General features: G+C 41.0%; 2 protein-coding genes across 3 annotated transcripts; one reads left to right on the forward strand and one right to left on the reverse strand.

Annotated features, from left to right (window-relative positions):
• Window positions 1-1,034: 1,034 nt before the first annotated feature.
• On the forward strand, window positions 1,035-14,459 carry NEK4 (NIMA related kinase 4). 2 transcript variants are annotated; one of them, XM_010389954.4, is made up of 16 exons: window positions 1,035-1,218; window positions 3,553-3,819; window positions 4,825-5,022; window positions 5,872-5,979; window positions 6,637-6,791; window positions 7,421-7,562; window positions 8,405-8,830; window positions 9,236-9,289; window positions 9,512-9,649; window positions 10,475-10,591; window positions 10,944-11,007; window positions 11,404-11,510; window positions 11,620-11,708; window positions 12,341-12,546; window positions 12,676-12,809; window positions 13,493-14,459. In XM_010389954.4, the coding sequence occupies exons 1-16, from the start codon at window positions 1,126-1,128 to the stop codon at window positions 13,583-13,585; spliced, it is 2,391 nt and encodes a 796-aa protein (XP_010388256.1). In that variant the 5' UTR covers window positions 1,035-1,125; the 3' UTR covers window positions 13,586-14,459. The 2 variants fall into 2 exon arrangements, with proteins under 2 accessions (XP_010388256.1, XP_010388257.1); XM_010389955.4 differs by lacking the exon at window positions 9,236-9,289 and having other exon boundaries at window positions 13,493-13,935.
• Window positions 14,460-15,019: 560 nt separating this feature from the next.
• SPCS1 (signal peptidase complex subunit 1) lies at window positions 15,020-17,762 on the reverse strand. Its single transcript, XM_039558701.1, has 4 exons — window positions 17,569-17,762; window positions 16,533-16,592; window positions 16,128-16,214; window positions 15,020-15,206 (listed from the first exon to the last, which is right to left on the reverse strand). The coding sequence occupies exons 1-4, from the start codon at window positions 17,602-17,604 to the stop codon at window positions 15,084-15,086; spliced, it is 306 nt and encodes a 101-aa protein (XP_039414635.1). The 5' UTR covers window positions 17,605-17,762; the 3' UTR covers window positions 15,020-15,083.
• Window positions 17,763-17,790: the final 28 nt, after the last annotated feature.

Below are 17,790 nucleotides of genomic sequence, written 5' to 3' on the forward strand. Positions count from 1 at the left end.
GAGAAGTGGGATTAAGCATTAGGCATTTGGGAAAAATCAGATGCTGAAATTTGAATTAGTATAATCTACAGAATACTGTAAGAAAAGTTAAAGAATTTACAGAATATTTCAGCAATGTCTCTTCTATGTAATAGCTCCAAACAGAAATTCACAGCCATTTCTGTACTGGCAACTGAGATTAATCTCCACCCCAGACTCACTTTTTCCCCAAATGAAAACTGTCATCTTTCTGATACTTCCTTAAAGGCTTTCCCTGGCTCAAATTTACTGCATCTATAACAGAGCTTGCAATCTGTGAAAGCCATTTAAGCTCCATTTCAAAAGTACCCCTGTAATCCTCCATGTCACTCACGTACCCGATTTAGGTATCGTTGTTTGACACGTATCCTGTCTAGTCTAGCAACTTCCCATTACATGGGTTCCTATTCATCTTCACCTGGCTGAAACCAGGTCCAAGCTCCCAGGTCTTGCATCTTGCACACTCAGTGTGCACCCAGCCTGCAGGTGCAGAGCCATTTTCCTGTGTATGTTATCTTGACAGTGTTCATTCTCTCTTAAACTTTTTAGTTGGTTCAGTTCACCCGTTAATGAAACACAGACCTTGAGGACTAGGGCTTAAATGCTCAGTGATAACAAAACATTCTATTTTCTGGTTTTCCTGCAGTCAGTGTTATGAGGTGCTCAGGCACGGGAGGGACACGGGAGAGCTCCAGGAGCTCCTTTTTCAACCAGCCTGGAGTTTTTTTTAACCGATTCTCTGCTCCATCCAGAGAGACGGGATGGCTCTGTGGAGCAGCCGTGGCTCTGCGGGGGCTCATGGCAGGTGGGGTGTGGTGGCACAGCCGTGTCCCTGTCGCCAGCCTTTCCGCGGGCTCAGTGCAGGGATGTCACGGAGCAGCACGCCAGGGACTCGTCTCACGCGGCGTTGGCGACGGGACAGCGCTGTCCCGGGTCGGCTCCCTCAGGCGCGCTGCCCACTCTCAACATGGCCGCCGCGCCCGCTTCCAAAATGGCCGCCGCGGCGCCGCGCCCGCGCCGTAAAGCTGCGCGCCGTGCGCTCCATGGCCGCGGCTGCTCCGGGCATCTCTATGGCAGCGGGCGCTGCCCGGGCCCGGCGGCAGGAGGATGCCCCTGGCTGCCTACTGCTTCCTGAGGGCCGTGGGCAAGGGCAGCTACGGGGAGGTGAGCCTGGCGCGGCACCGCCAGGACCGCAAGCAGGTAGCGGAGGGCTGGGCCGCGGCGTACGGGCACGGCTCGGCGTGAGGGGAATGGCCGGGCTGGGTTGGGCTGGGGGTGCCGTGGCGTCTGGTTGGGCTGTGACCGGCACCCGGCTGTGGCCCGGCTTTGGCTGGTGGCCCTGAGCCATCCTGGGTATGACCAGGGACGTGGCATCCTGTCAGGGTGGGGCTGTGACCATCACCAGGTGTTGGCTGCAGCCACCTGAGCTGCTGTTTCTGTTCTCTTCCTTTGTCTATAAGAACTTTTATTAAAGGTGTGGAGAAGACTTCCCGGGAAGGTTTTGGTTGTGTCAGAGTAGAAGCACAAGCATTTTTGCTGGAAAACTGAAATAATCTGTCTTGTCAGGCCGAAGCAGAGGTGTTTGATAGGGAATGTGAGAGGGCAAAGGAACGGGGATGGAGAACATCCACAGAGCAGTGCCACAGGAACCTTGTGTGTGGGCCTTATGCCCGGGATTTTACTGCAGATGATGGGAGAATGTTTGTTCCCAGCAGGGATCAGAGGGTTTGTCCTTCCCGGATGAGAGCAGTTCCCTGGCTGGAATCCCGAGGTGAATCCCCATGACCTGTGGCTTGGGTAGCAGTGATGGCAGGACCTGTTCCCTCCAGGCCGTCACCACGGTGCATAGTCCAATGTCCTCGAAAGAGTTGCTAACCTCATCCTAAAAGTAAACAGTGCATTGAGGTCACTTTCACTTGGATACAGGTCCTTGGATTTCATTGTCATGCTGCTGGTCATTAACACTGCTGGGAGCCTTGCTTTCTATTTGTGGTTGCACCATAGATATTTGGTACAGTTTACTGTGTTTTATCTTTTGCCAACTCTTACAAATTTTCTTCTGTAGCACGATGACCAGGATTTTTTGTTGTGCCTTTGGCACAGTGCCACATGTTCTGTGAAAGAAACTGTGTCTTATTAAAGCATATTTGCTGTTAACTGAGTGCTGTATTTTTTGTGGAGAAGGTCAAGTGGCTTTAAGTGTTTAACACAAAATGAAATGGGATTCGTACACAATTTGGTATCAAATAGGGTGGAAGAGCATTGCAATAGACTTCTGTAGAGAATCTTGCCAGAAAAACGGGCTCATTAAACTAAATATAATCGATGCAAAGTTTAAATTAAGGCTAATATATGTGCTTTTTCCATTTTGGTAGTGTATTGTCTAAAAGATGCTGATATAAGCTTAAATGGTTTCCATGCCCAAAGATAGAATTGTAATTGACTTGTCACACAGAACACAGTAGTTGCAGCATTTCTGTTTTATTTTAAAGTCAGGTGATGCTGTACACAATTAGCTTTGTGATATTCCTCCTGGAAGCTTTGCATCATCACAGATTATATCCAGCAGGCTTCTGAAGCACAAAGTCAAGAGGTGCTGTGGATTTTCTGGGTAATTGGTTCCCTTGGTATATAGGGGCATCTCCTCAGCACTAATTAAATGTACTGGGCTAATTAGTAGGCCCAGCCTGGAGAGCAGACACTGAACCACCTCTGAGGATGCTAAAATTCAGCAAGTAAAAATATTTTAAAAGTTTTGATCTAAAACCTCTCTGATAAGAGCAGGGTTGAGTGTAACCATGACATGATTTTTCTGTGGAAAGCTGACGCCTTAAAGTGATTCCTACAAAATTTACATCAGGATAGGGCCAGGTCAGACCTAAATATTGGTGTTGTGGGTGGTGAAATGGATTTTATTGTCTCAGCTTCAGCTTCATGAATATTTTTGCTGAAACCTGAAATTCCTTAGAATTACATTTAATGTAGTACATAATAAGGAAGTAGATAACTTTTGTATGTAGCTTTGAAAAGTTCTTGACCCATCTTAATAAAGAATAAAAGAAATTTAGGAATGGGCATAAGGCCTTTTGTCTCTTTCAGATGACTTTTATCATTTGTTTGAGTATGACTACATACTTTCCTTATGTATATTTAAGGTTACTGTTGATGTGGCCTGTTTGAGAGTAACTGTGGTGCACAAACAGGTTTAAGGTTTAAAAGATGAATGACAGACACATTTAAAATGAGAGTGGGGAAAAAAAAAGATAAATGTGAACATTAGTCAGAAGAAAGCAAAACACCACAAAATTCCTGAGCAGAGTTGTATTCAGGTGGATGAATGGAACACACCTATTCCATTTTAATGGTGTAAGGATAGAAAAGAAGAAATTTTGCATAACTTTTAGCCATACTGCAGCCTCTGTGTAGAATAACGAGTGGAGATTTCAAATACTGCATTTGCTCTGAGGAATGCTTCCCTAGGCCTTCTGCAGTTACTTTCATCTCTTACCATACCCCTTGCCATGTCTTTTACAGTATGTCATCAAAAAGTTAAACCTTAGAAGTGCTTCCAGGCGTGAGAAGAGAGCAGCAGAACAAGAGGCACAGCTTCTGTCCCAGCTGAGACACCCCAACATCGTCACCTACAGAGAGTCCTGGCAGGGGGACGATGGCCACCTCTACATTGTGATGGGCTTCTGCGAGGGAGGAGACCTCTACCACAAACTCAAAGAGCAGAAGGGCAAACTCTTGCCTGAGAATCAGGTGGTGGAGTGGTTTGTCCAGATTGCCATGGCCCTGCAGGTACAATGAAGTGTAATTTTGTCACCTTCAGATATAAACTTAATTTGGCTTTTTATGCATTTAAAAATTCCAGCTAAACTGCTGCCTTTGGATTCCTGTTTGGCTGGGTTAGCATCTAAATACAATGGTTTTTAGTACATGAAAAATGGGTCATTGCAGTCAAATCAACTGTTTTAAGTAAGAAATTGCTGACTTATTTTATGTCCACGCCTCTGTAGCACAGTAGACAGTGGTTGCTTTCGGGGTGTTTGCAGCTCTTGTCTGAAGTGCTTCTCTGGTTTGAAAGTTTAGATTAAATTTACAAATGGTAGTTTTGGAAAAAAAAAAAGATTATTTCAGAAGCATTTTGTGTTCAGTCTTTTTACTGCTGTTTTTAATGGTAAATTTAGACTATTAATTCATTATTTCTATTAAGCCTTATCCTCCTATTTTAAATTTGTAATTGAGGGTTATCAAACTTTAAAGGTAATTGTTACAGCAATGAAGACCAGATATAAATGTTAACACTAAAGAATAAGAAATTGGACAGAAAATTCTATCCTAAAGTTGGCAGCTGTGATCAAACATACACAGGTCTATGGTACTGCCTGTTCTTGTTTATTATGACTAATTTTCTCCCCTGTTTACACAAAACTCACATTATAATTTCCTCTGAAATTTTATACTTTGAACTAAGATTGTCAAGAAATGAAAGCAGCAGAAAGTGAGTTACAGTCTTAACTTTGCATTTTTATTTTCTCTTTTCTGCTGATTTACAAGAGTCATGCAGGGAGATTTGTTTAAAGCAGTGCCAGGTTTTGGGCCCCTGCCTGTATCAGTCACTTTTAATGTTATTTCAGCAATACTGTATTAGCAGGACACTCCTGACCTTGAGAGTGATTTATGTGTTTCTTCTGCTTTTGTGTTTTACCTCTTTCACTTGTGTAATGAAATTTTACTTTTTGGTGTAAAAGAACCAATTAGGAGTTAATTAACCCAATTTACATGTTGGTTTTTTTCCTCTAGTATTTACATGAAAAGCACATTCTGCACAGAGATCTTAAAACTCAGAATATTTTCCTGACACGAACAAATATAATCAAAGTGGGAGACCTGGGAATAGCCAGAGTGTTGGAAAACCAGTATGACATGGCCAGCACTCTCATAGGCACCCCGTACTACATGAGCCCTGAACTCTTTTCTAACAAACCCTACAACTACAAGGTACAGTATGAAAATGTCATTTCTCTTTTCTTAGGCACCTTATTTTATTTGTCTGAGAACATTACAATCTTATCTGTGGTTTTTGGTTTCTTACTGCTTCCAAGTCTTTGTAATCTTCCCAAAGACCGAACAAGAAAAATAGGAGAGAGATTTGTAGGAATGTTTATTTCTGGAACTGTGTTTGGGAATTCATAGCATGTGATGAGTTATCACAGCCAAGGTGTTCAGCAGGCTGCCTGTACCTCTCACAGCTGGAGAGATATGGAATGGGAACAGAATTATCAGTCTGTGTTAGAGAGATGCACTTTCTAAATTTATTATATGCCAGTCAGGAGGTTTTACACTCAAAAGTTTATATTAGAAATAGCAGCAGCATTAAAAAACAAAAAAAGGAAAAGGAAATTTCTAAGGAGATGAATAAACGGTGGTACTGTGAATTTAAAATATGACAGAATAAAGCAAACATGTTCAGCTCTTGCTGTAAACCACACACAACTTAAATACGAGTGTCTGCAATGAGCAAGAGCTGAGGGGAAACTTCTTCCAATGAAAAATCAAGAATTTTCATTTACAGTCAGGGCAGATATTGTACTAAAAAAGGAAACAAGCAACTCCCCTTCCCTGAAAATAGCTAATTTCTACACTTCCTTTTGGAAAAAAACTGGGGATATTTGTAAGAAAATAGTTCACTTGATCAAAATTAAAAATAGAAGAGTGAGACTGAAGCCAAAGGTTTGCGTTGGAATTTGGGCTTAATTAGCCTCTTTGAAAGCAGGTGACTAAGTCCAAAGGTAAAACTTGTTCAACTAATAAGAAGTTCCCAAACATCTTCTCTTCCCCTTTTTTCAGTCTGATGTTTGGGCCTTGGGCTGCTGTGTTTATGAGATGGCTACACTGAAACACGCCTTCAATGCCAAGGACATGAACTCCTTGGCTTATCGAATTATTGAAGGGAAGGTAAAAACTCCTGAAATTTTTTATATGTGCTTGGATTTTCTATCTAGAAATTGAGATTATGTTTTCTAATTAGAAATATTGAATGGAGTTAAAACTACTTAAATGTAACATACATCATCATATGTAAGACTGTTGTTTCGTGGTGGTGTATGAAGTGATACCAGACCAAGGGAGTTGTTCCTTTGTAGATATGGCTAGAGTGTGTTGTTACCTCTTCATGTAAAGAATATACTGATTAATTTTCAAAGTTCTGAGATGACCTTCTTAATTTGCTTCTGGTTTTGCATAAATATTGCATAAAAACAAAATTAATGTGTGATGCCATTTTCCTGTTATGTAAGATTAGCTTATTTAAGTGTCTTCTTGCTTTGGCATATAATGAAGTTAATATGGATTTATTTTATATAAATTCCTAAGCCTATTTACAGAACTTTTACTGTTCATATTAATAAAATTAGGAACAGGTCTTAGACACACACTTGGAATTTCAATATTTTGTTTAACATGAAGCAGTTGGGTAACTTTGAGCATTTGAACAATGAGTCTATTTTTTATGCAGAGTATGTAACTGACCATAATGGTCACACATAAACATTCTAGCAGTAGCCCCTGTTGATGAATATATTAAATAATATCAGGTTCCCTTTCCTTTCACAGCTGCCACCCATGCCAAAGGATTACAGCCCACAGCTGGTAGAAATAATACAAACTATGCTCAGTAAAAAACCTGAGGAACGACCTAGTGTGAAAAGCATCCTGCGACAGCCCTATATCAAACAACAGATTTCTTTGTTTTTGGAAGCCACAAAGGCGTAAGACATTTTCATTTGAGTGATTCTGTGCAAAATATTCATGTTATTGTTGTCTTTTTTTTTTTTAACTTTCCCCGAGTTTTGTAGCAGGATAAAAAAAAAATTGTTATGTGCAGCTACAAAGCATATGAACATGAGTTTATTTGAACTCTTTGAGAAATGTGAGGGAATTATAGTGGAAAGTAGTTTTTTCTGCAAATGCAGGATAAAACTGTGCAGTGCTTAGGAAAACAGAATTGGTAGAAAAGACACACCTTTCCATATGGTTCTTGAGGGCATTTATCGTCTGGGAATTGAAAAACCAAGTTCCTTTTGATATACACTGATAATAATTATTTTTCTTAGTCAGGTTTAGTCAGTTGTTTTACTGCTTCCAGGTAGGACTGACCTTGGTGCTCTGCAGAACAAGTGTCTGTTGCTGGCAGAGTCTGAATTGTGTTTTTAAGCTCCTTTTCTAGAATTGAAAATGAGGATGTTGTGCACAGTCTGTCGAAAAAGCACAGTATCTGATATGCTTTGTATGAGAGCTCTTTAGTGGAGTGGATTTTTTTTAAATTAGTATAATCTAAAGAAATATCTTACGACCTTGTTGATGGTGATTGAATGAGCAACTTTCATTTTCTTTACAGGAAAGCTGCTAGAAATCATAAGAAAACAGTGAATTCTAAACCTAAAGACCCTTGTTCTGTCATCTCAGCAAAGAATGAATCTCACAGCAGGAATGTTACACACCAAAACCACTCCTCTGAGCCAGCCAGGAAATACAAAGTTGTAAGATATGGGGTTTTTTACCTTAAAAAAGAAAAGCTAACAAAATGCAAATCCCTCTTGCTTTTTCTAGATAAAAACCTGAGTTTTATAAGTGCCTTGAGCATTCCTGAGAACATTAGGTCTGAATCCCAGCAATGTGTAAAATTTATATTAGGGAAGGAATTGTTTTTAGATAAGAGTGGAAGTAATTAAACAGCTGTGGATCAGTGAAGCTAATTGCAAGATCTGTGAGATGTTAACTAAACAACACCTGGTTTTATGTGAATTACTCTTGGAGTATTTGGGGTCAAATAATTTTTCAAGTATTTCATGACAAGTGGTAATAGGTTTTTCCAATCAAAAACATATATTTAAAAACTAATTATAGTCACAACCAAAGTTGTTTATTGTTGAAATTCTTTCCAGTGGTTAGAACAAACCTTTTATAATGGTTAATCCTGTGCATGTTTTTTTGTTTTCTGTAATAAGTCTGCTGTTCTGGGTTTGAGCTTTCAGTGTTGAAATACTGAATATACGTGGTAGAGTACATCTTTAAAACTCTTGGTGCTTGTTCCTCCCTTAGGGAAGAGCCAAGTGAGTACAACTTTTCTTTTACGGTCTTGGTGAAAAGTAGGTGTACTCCATGTGTATAAACCAATATCTGACACAGGTCATTTGCAAATCTGTATCTCTTTTAAAATGTGGATTTTTGACTTTTTTGAGGCTCCTAATCTGTTATTAATCATAACTTCCTTTCAGTTTATGTGCTCTGGTATGTTCCTGATTTTCCTTTGGTGCTTAGAGAATTCTTTCATATGTGTGTAAAACTCAGAAGATAATGACTTTTTTTGTTTTAATGCTAGGATGAAGAAGATTGCATCAGCAAATGTAAAGCCACCAAATTTTGTCCCTCAGAGAAACCAGCTGTTGAGTTGGAAAGAAAACCAAGCAAAAATGATCTGAACAGCTTGGGAGACTTCATAGCCACAGTCAGTGGAGTGAACATTGATATCTCCCTATCTGAAAGGATGAAGCATGGAAGTGAGAAGTGTGGCAGTGAGTGTATCCCAGAGAATAATAAAGCAAAACATCTACATATTCCAGACCATTCTAAAACAACATCTAATAACCCACCAATTAAGGAAGATAGACAACAGCAAAGAGCAAAACAGGCTTTTAAAGCTGAAAGTGTTGAGTCTAAGCTGTCTTCTGTTGATTCTGTAGAAGATGATGATGACACTTTGAAACTCCTGGAGCCTGTGTCAAAAGACCAAAAGCAACCTGACCTGGTAGTGCATTTATGCTTATTTGAAGTAGATTTAACCAGTGCCCAGCTCTTAAAATTTAGAGAGCTGCTGCACATGTTTTTCTGTTAAAGTAGGATGCTGCTGATGCAATTATTGAGATTCTTAAGTAGTTAGGAGCCTTGGTTTCAGATTTGCAAAGGCACTCTGGTGAAATAGTTTTGGGATTGCATCTATTTAGATGATTGCAATTCTGGTTTTATGGAGGAAAATATTTGCTTTTCCAGCTGAGAACAGACAGGGTAAGAATAATTTTGTAACTTTTGTTCTATGTAGTAAATAGGCCTGAATAATCTTGTTTTGGGTAGGGGACTAATTGGTGGTGATTGTCTTTTTGCTGCATTTTGGTCTACCATGAGAGTTTTAATGAGAAATCATTATTTATTGTAGAGCTTGGATTCTACTGACAAGCTGCTAGCACCCTTAGTTCCTGTTGTAATTCAAGTAAGTGTCCTTCTTTGAAGGTTTAGCTAGTAAAGATGCTGGGGCAGCAGGTATTTAATCTGTCTATCAAGTAGGACTTTATTGTGGTTATACCTGTGCTATGTTAAGGTGGTTGCTGTCCAAATAGTAAAGTGGCCTGTTTTGATTATTTTTTTTTTAAGTGTGTGTGTAGATCTGGAAATGACATGCCTGCATTTTTTTTTGAATGCTTTTGCTTATTAGGATGATGTCAGTCATGGAGCTTCAGGAGATGCTCAGGGAAAAATGACCTTCCACTTGCAGCCTCACAGCTCTGTCAGTGAACCCTCTCTCTCACAGCAGCAGCAGAAGAGAGAGCTTGCTGAAGGCTGCTCAGAGAAGGTGCAGATACTAGAAAAATACCTCTCCTCTTTCCTTTAAGACTCCTGTGTTTTTCTTCTTTAAACGTGGGACCTATTTTCTAAAAAATGGTGGGTGTTTTAATGCTGTTCTTGTTTCATGTGTGTCTGTATAACTTCATCGGTAACAAATGCAGATCACTGAAGGTGGCTGTTAGAAGCAGCCTGAGTAAATCTGCAAATCCTAATAACCCTCACAGGGATGAGGTGGGTGTGCCAGATGGGCTGTGCCTTTGCTGGGCTGCAGTCTTTCCTAGGAAATTCCATCAGGATTTCTCACTGTGACTACAAGCTAGTACCTCTGTGGATAAGGCAACCTGTGGTGGGTAGTAGTTTAGCAGTGCTTTAGAACAGATGTGTAAGGGCTGCCCTGAGCTTTTGAGTGCAAACTGTAGGAAGAAAATCTTGGCATGCATATAGGATAGAACTCCTGTCAAGTCTTCCACACTGAGCAGGGAGGTTTATTTGGGAAAGGCACTGGCTACACAAGGCTAGAGAAGAGGGTGATTGGTGATTGATAACCTTTCTCTTTGGGTTTTGCTATTTGGGGGTGGGGATGGTTGTTGCAAAGGCATTGGCTGAAAAATAGTCTGGGAGAAAGGAGAAAAGATAGAGGGATGGAGAGAAAGGAAATGGATGCAAGCAGAGATGTGGAGAAGGAAGGATCAAGCTGGGAGATGTGAAGAGGTTACAATAGGATTCAAACTCTCTGGCATCCAGCTTTACCATGCAAGAATGTCTTCTAGATTGCAGAGTACTCGAACTTTTAATTAAAAAGAAAAAAATTCTTGTTCACTTCTCTGTCAAGTTCAGAGCAGTTTCTCCTTGGCCTCTACCTGATGTGACCCCAAAGACAGCCCAGAGGGGTGCAGGGCACCCTGAGCCTGCAGACAGTGCCAAACCCAGTCAAGCAGCCATTCCAAAGGTTAGTGATAAATACTGTCTGCTTGTTTTTGTCTCATTCCTTCTGAGCAGTTCATTCCATGAGTGGGTGCATAGTGAGTAAAGAAATGTGTAGTAGCTTCCTACCTCATGAAAGCCCTGTCAAGCACCTGCTCAGTGTGGCATGAGCCTCACTGAGCCTTGAAGGTCAGAAGCCTGTTTTCTAGAGTTCAGATTGGTCTCATTGAAGACAGCTTTGTAATAAATAATTAAGCATTAAATAATAGCTCTTTATCCCATGCCACTTGAAAAGGATTTTTTTGCTTAATAGGTAATTAGATAACAAAAGCCATAATGGTGATGGTAAATTAATATCAAATTATCTTCCTTTGAAGGAGCGGCCCTTGTCAGCAAGAGAACGGAGGAGGCTGAAACAGTCTCGGGAGATGCTTCCCTCTGGTAATTTTTATGTTTACATGTTAGTATTTTATATATAAATAGGCTAATAACTTCTTTGTGAAGAAATGATAACTTCTTGTCTGTTCTTCACTGCCATCCTCAGAAAGATGCACTAAGGGTCTAGTTCTGCGTTAAATAAAAATTTCTGTTAACATGTCTGTATTCTTCTGCTTCTTAGTTATGTTCAATTGTGTCCTCTGTTGATAACTTGTCTTTGAAATGTACATGAAACATAGAATACTCACTTCCAGACAGAAGCTTCAATGTTTTCTCTTAGCAGAATACCTCCCTGCCTGTCTTCTGCCAGGTGATAGACTTTTACTTGCATGAGCCTGAAACTAATTCAGAATACAGTTGAGCTTAATTGTAAATATTGTCAAAATGTCATCCTTCCAGTGGTTCCAGCAAGACAATCATTAAATGGTGCAGTAGTTGAAGTGAAATCACTTGTGGAAAATTGTGTTAAAGTTCCTCAGTCCTCATCAGATCCCAGTATTTCTCAGGTAAACTTTGTCAAAAGTATTTCTTCCATGTAAGAACAATAATTTATGCCATACTGCTGAATTACTTTCAGTTATTAGCATTTTTGTCATTTATTCCCTCTTCCCTTAGAGAAAGAAAGAAGCCTGTTGCCTGTCTGATGATGAGTTAAGCTCTTCCACAAGCTCTACAGACAAGTCTGATGGTGATTCCAAGGAGAGGTAAGGATTTTGTTTAATACTGTGCAAGAATTTTCACTGCTATACTGGACTTAGACTTGGGGTGGAAAAAAAATGGCTTTCACACTTTATCTCTGTATAGTGAGTGATTGAAAAAGTATGTGATGCATAAAGGAAAACAGCTCCATTGAACTACTGTCTCTCTGTGACTATACGCTTCCCATACTGAACTTTCTGGGCCATGTGATTGCGTACTTCTGGTTTTTGTGAACTGTAGCTTCCCAGGAAACCAATCTTCCAGCACCAAAGGACATCTGCTGTCAAGATGCATTAAAAGCACAAATTAAAAGGTGCCAGTGTGCTTCCTTTCCACTGTAAATGAGGCTGAATTTATTTCTGATTTTTGTCAGTGTAAGCAGCTTTCAAATGATGCAATTTGTTGCATTACCAAAGTCAGCAGTGGCCAGTAGGATTGTGGAGTTTTGTGGTGACCGGGCTCTGAGCCTTTGTTAGATGAAATAGTACTGATGTTGCTATTGATAAAACTGCACTACAACAAGTAATTTAACATGGAACACTTACTAGGACCTCACTAAACTTACTAAAAGTCCTTGGAATGCAGGGTGGAAGTTGCATTATGATGGTGACTGAATTATTTCTTCCTTCTCTCCTAGGAAAAGCAATGTGAATGAAATGAATGACTTGGTGCAGCTGATGACATGGACACTGAAAATGGACTCCAAGGAGAACTCTGAGTGCTGTGTAACCTCGACCCCAGCCCCAGAGTTTAAATTAAATAGGAAATACCGAGATACTTTGATTTTGCATGGAAAATCACCAGATGAATCAGAGGAATTAAAAATGGAAGACATTCCTTCAGGTCTGTTGCTCTAGGATTCTGTGGTAATACTTCGAGTCATCCTGTATTCTTCTGCAGAGTATGAAAATTGTCTGTACTGAAAGTAATTACTACTGCACTGATTTTTTGATTGTATTCTATTTTTAACAGATATGTTATCCGTCCCCTGCAAGATTAGGAGAATGGTTGAAATCCTGAGATCTGATGTGGTGCAAGGATTGGGAGTGAAACTTCTTGAGAAGGTGTACAGAATCATGGAAGAAGATGATGAAGCGAAAAGAGAGGTGAATGTCTTTCATAATTAAATTGTTTATTTATAAACCTAGATAAATGAGCAGGGTCTTTACCCTATTGAGATAGGTAAACTTTGATTCCAAAAAGTCCTTATGTAGTCGGGGCAGGCAAGGGCCTAAGTATATTGTAATTTTCACTCTTAAATTTGATTCTAGATGTAGACTGTGTTCAACTGCAACTTCTTCAGAAACCATCAGAGCCTTAGAATTGTAGCATGGTCCCTGAGTTTGGGAAGATGCAAGGGATGCACATTATTTTACTCTGTGCTGTTTCCCCAGTAATAACATCTTCTGTCTCTCAGATTTTTGCCTTCACGTTACTTGCCTCATGCCCCTTATGTCCAAAATAAGAAATAGTTTAACGTCAATCCCCAATAGAGGTGAATGAGCAATACCTCCAGCTCCTTTGATTCAAAACTTGGTTACACTTACCCATACAGTATTTGATTTGTAACCTATGAAGATCTTATATTTTAAATTTTTGGGTGGGATTTGGAAGTCTCTTGCTTTTAGACAACAATGACTTTCATTTTTCTTCTCTCCCATCTACATTGCCAAGCTTCACATGCTGATTTCAGCTGAGTGCTTTGGTATTTTTTGTTAACATTTTGACAGCTCCTGCTTTTTTTTCAGTGTCAGTAATGTTGTGGGTTTTGTTTTGTGTATCTGAACAGCTGCAGTTGCGGGAGCACATGGGAGATAAGTACGTGAGTTACAGTGCGAAGGCTCGGCACCTGAAATTTCTTGAAGAAAATGTGAAGCTCTGACCAGAATCTTTTCCTTGGAGAAAAGAACTGTTTTCTAGCTCCTTTGATAGACTGGACCAGCTTAAAAAGCACGTTTATCCGTTGATCTCCTTTGCTGGAATAAGGAGGTGAACTTGCAGAAACAGTTTGTAGTAGTATTTTTCATGTTAAAATGTGAACCAGGCTATCACTTTCTCAGAAGAGAAACTGTTTAGTTTAGTTTTTATTCTCTTAATGAAACTTTAAAAAGCTTTTCATAGATGCAAGTAGGGGTGGATACCAAGTTTTGTATACTAAGGAGTGTCAGAAAAGATTATGTTCTGATTTGAATTTATCATAGCAAAAGGTTTTTGGTATGGTCTCATACTAAATACAGTAACAAAATCTCTGCCAAGGCTCTGGTGTGATAAGCTAGAAGCTATTACATCAGATAGTTGCGAAAATTTAGCATGAAGAGACAACTACTAATTTTTGTAGAACTTAAGATCCTCAGGTTCTGTAAATTGCCAAGTCCAAGTGCTGAAGGAGGCAGCTGTACTGCTTGTAAGGAGACACTTTGCTCTTGTGTTTTGTTGCTGAGGCAGTCACCAAGGTGGGGGAAAGTTATTTGGTAACTGGGTAAAATAAGTCTGAAAATGTTTGAAAGGAATGCAGCCATGGTTACCATGGTCCCAGCTAGAACAATCCCTTTGCCTTACAAATACTAATTCCTTTTAGGAATGAAAGTGCGCAAGACAAAGATAAAACCCCTATTTCTCTTTGTTTGCATCCAGAGTATCTCACTACAACCCCAAGGCATTGTTGTGTACCATCCCTACAGAAAACACATGTTTTTTTAAATAATAAAGAAGTCAAAGGGAACGAATTTGTAAAATAAAATTATAAATGAACAACCTCTCTCTTTTCCTGCCTGTAGCTGAAATACTGTAACCTCCAGCACCTGTGAGGGAGGTTACTGACATGACAGTAGAAAAAAAAATACCAAACCTATGGATCTTACATGCTCAAGTTACAATGTTTCAAGAGCTGTATTGCTACTTGCTCTTTCCAGGGAAATTTATTCTAAACAAAAACTGCCCCTCTGCAGTCTCCTATCCTAGAACAGTTATTTTCAGAACTGTGGGGTATGTACCATTTCACAGTATTTGTTACAACCTGGCACTAGTGACAGCTTGTTTTACACATAGTTGGACAGCTGTTTATTATCTTTTAGGCTATGGCAACAGCTTAACTAGAATTCATTTGATTCACTGTGTTCCTTTTTAGTGAAATACTTGAGGTGTGACCTCCAGTAGCCTTCTGAAATAATTCCCCTCATCCCTGTGTTCCCAGTGACTTCCCAGCGACTGAAACTCCAGACCTAATTTCAAGCCTTCATGCTCCCTGCAGAGCTTGGTTGTACTCATGGTAGTATACAAAGTACTAAGAAAAAAACCCAAACACTAAGCCAAGAAGTATTACTCAGTGGAAATTAATTTAACAAAATTTAACAAAGTAACAGCGTGAAGAACCATCATTTTTAGCTTTTAGCATGTCTCTTTGGCTTCCTGTCTGCTGCCTTCTTCTCTTCCGTGCCCGACTCCTGGACAGGCAGCCACTTGAGGGGATTGCGGCGGTACATGGGCCACGGAGGGAGCGTCAGCTGAGGGCAAAGGAGTGGAGTCAGAATGTGGACACTGAGATGCCGAAGAGCTGCTCTGTACAGCTTCTTAGGAAAATCTTCATCCCTAACTAATTATCTATTAGTCCTAAGAAAACTCATTTACAGTTTATGTTGCAAAGTCATACTAAGTATGTGACCAAAGCAGCCCAGGTCATTGCAAGGAGGAGGACAGCACCCACTCTGAAGTAAAAAGGACACCCCGGACTCCTGAGGTGACACCAGCATTCCAGCACCTCCAAGACTGCATTGAGACCCTCTCCTTGCCTGGCATCACGGGTAAGTAACTGCAGCCAGACGGACTAAGGGATGTTTAAGTAAGGAGCAGATGGATGATGATGCCAGAGAATTACAGTGGCTTTTCAAACAGTGGAATGTGTGTGTGTGGCTTGAGTAGAGATTGGTCAAATCGGGTTTTATCTGAATGCTTGAAAGATATAAGAACCACGTGTAAAACTGAATTGGGAATGCCCCAATAGGAGTGGGACACCTCTCATGCATGGAGATAAGGAATTACTTGTGCAATTCCATACTCTGCCTCCTTGTCTCTCTCCTCAGGCAGCAGGGAACAGCTGCAAAGTTTTCATGACAAGCTGCTACTGCACAGAAAGCCTCCCTGTCCTTTCTGTTAACAATGCTGCCAGCTGGACTTAACACTAACTTTTAACTGAAATGAAATATGAACTCAAAGGTGGTATTAAATTGCAAAAATCCTGCTAGCATTTCAAAAAAAGCACTTAGTGGCCTGCAGAGCACTTTATGCAGATCAAAGGAAGTACAAATATGTATTAATAAATCTGAATTACATAGCAAACATTAGTCTGCTGACAGCCCCTCAATTTAACAATTACTCCAGATTAAATAGTGCATGTATTTTTTGGTTTGGGTAAAAAGCATTCTTACCAAACACGATAAAGCAAATCCGGCCATAACTATGTAGACAGTCCATCCAAACTGTTCAGTGATGTATCCATAGATGAAACCAATTACCTGGAAAATATAATTTAGAAAAAATCAAACTTTAAATGAAGAAAAGCATTTCCCATGACATGATTAAGTTGCAGGGAGTGGATATAGGTAAGAAAATAAAAGTTTTTCAAAAGCACAGTTCATACATCTTTCTAACAGTTTCAAAATTGCAGGCCAACAATGAAAGTGAAAGATGGGAAGAAGAAAATTTTTAAGCCATGACAGTCCCTCTGACTTTGTTTAAAGCTTTTAGTGACCCTAAACAGTAAGAAAAATATTTGTAAGATCAGAAAACAAAATAGTCTTTTATGTTCTCACCCACAGGTCTACTATACTTACTGCAGAGACAAGAATGATTCCTTGAAAAATCTGTTCTGCTAATTTTTGGCCTTTGTAGTCCTGTGGAAAGAGACTCTTTTTAGTCAGTGATTTAAAACACAAACCTGCCCACTTAACTTTTCAGGTTAGATCCTACAGTCTACCTGACCATGGGTTCTCAGCATTTTTGTTCAACTTTCAAACCAGATTGGAATTATTTTTCTTACAGTGTCTGTAAACACCTCCTCTGCAGGCTTGACCACATCACCTAGAAACAGAAGCAAGCACTGTCTGACCAGGGTAGGTAATGCAAGTTCAAAATATCATTGCAGTCAGCTTAACATCACTAAGTAAAAGCTGTATCACCACAGAAGAGGGGGTGCCTGAGAAGGCACCTGTGTTTTGGAGATGACTGACATATAAATATCTCCAAGGTGGGTGCCAACAGGATGGTGCCAGACTCTCCTCAGTGGTGCCCAGTGACAGGATGAGGAGCAATGGCCATAAACTAAGACACAGGAAGTTCTACCTCAGCAGAAGGAAGAATTTTATGTTGAGGATGGCAGAGCACTGGGACAGGCTACCTAGAGAGGTCATGGAGTCCCTCTCTCTGGAGACATTCCAAATCGACCTGGATGCGTTCCTGCTCCAGGTGATCCTGCCTTGGCAGGGCTGGACTGGATGATCTCTAATGGTTCCTTCCAAACCCAGCTAATTTATGTTTGCATGACGTTAGAAAACGTGGATCTCTGGAGGACACATTCCCTTCTGTCTGCCTATAGCACAGGCAGGAAAGCACAGAGAGGGCTTCCCTTAAACAGCTGCGTAGTACCATCCCTTTACAGCACCTCAAAGTCCCAACTCCCAGGTCAAAAACCGGAATTACATGGATTCATCCTGCATCCCCCTAGTCGTGCCTCATACACGGGTGCCAAGACCGCGCAGGGGCCGCTGAGCCCGCGTCCGGCCGTGTCGCCGGGCGGGCAGGGGACACTAAAACCCGCGTCCGGCCGTGTTGCCCGCAGTGCCCCGGTGCCGAGGCCCGGGCGGGCCCTACCATCTGCGTGGGGATGGAGCGGAACACGCTCAGCATGGCGGCGGCGCCTCTCCGGCTTCTTCCCGCTCCTCTTCGCAGCCGTCTCCTGGCTCCCGGTCGGGGCCCTGCTGTTCGTGGGGTGCGGCGCGGCCTCCCCGCGGCTACCGGCGCTGGTCGCGGCGGAGCGGAAGGCGGCTGCTGAGCTGGCCGGAAGCACGCCCCGTCCGACCCGCCCGCCCCGCC

This window comes from Corvus cornix, chromosome 12, assembly GCF_000738735.6.
Source record: "Corvus cornix cornix isolate S_Up_H32 chromosome 12, ASM73873v5, whole genome shotgun sequence".
Classification (NCBI taxonomy): Eukaryota; Metazoa; Chordata; class Aves; order Passeriformes; family Corvidae; genus Corvus; species Corvus cornix.

Coding starts and splice junctions, on each gene's coding strand:
- NEK4 (XM_010389954.4), top strand. CDS start 1,126: ATGCCCCTGGCTGCCTACTGCTTCCTGAGGGCCGTGGGCAAGGGCAGC. Junction 9,650..10,474: donor CTGAAGGCTGCTCAGAGAAG/GTGCAGATACTA, acceptor TTCTCTGTCAAG/TTCAGAGCAGTTTCTCCTTG. Junction 12,810..13,492: donor ATGATGAAGCGAAAAGAGAG/GTGAATGTCTTT, acceptor GTATCTGAACAG/CTGCAGTTGCGGGAGCACAT.
- SPCS1 (XM_039558701.1), bottom strand. CDS start 17,604: ATGCTGAGCGTGTTCCGCTCCATCCCCACGCAGATG. Junction 16,593..17,568: donor GCTCCATCCCCACGCAGATG/GTAGGGCCCGCC, acceptor CTCTTTCCACAG/GACTACAAAGGCCAAAAATT. Junction 15,207..16,127: donor GATTTGCTTTATCGTGTTTG/GTAAGAATGCTT, acceptor CTTTGCCCTCAG/CTGACGCTCCCTCCGTGGCC.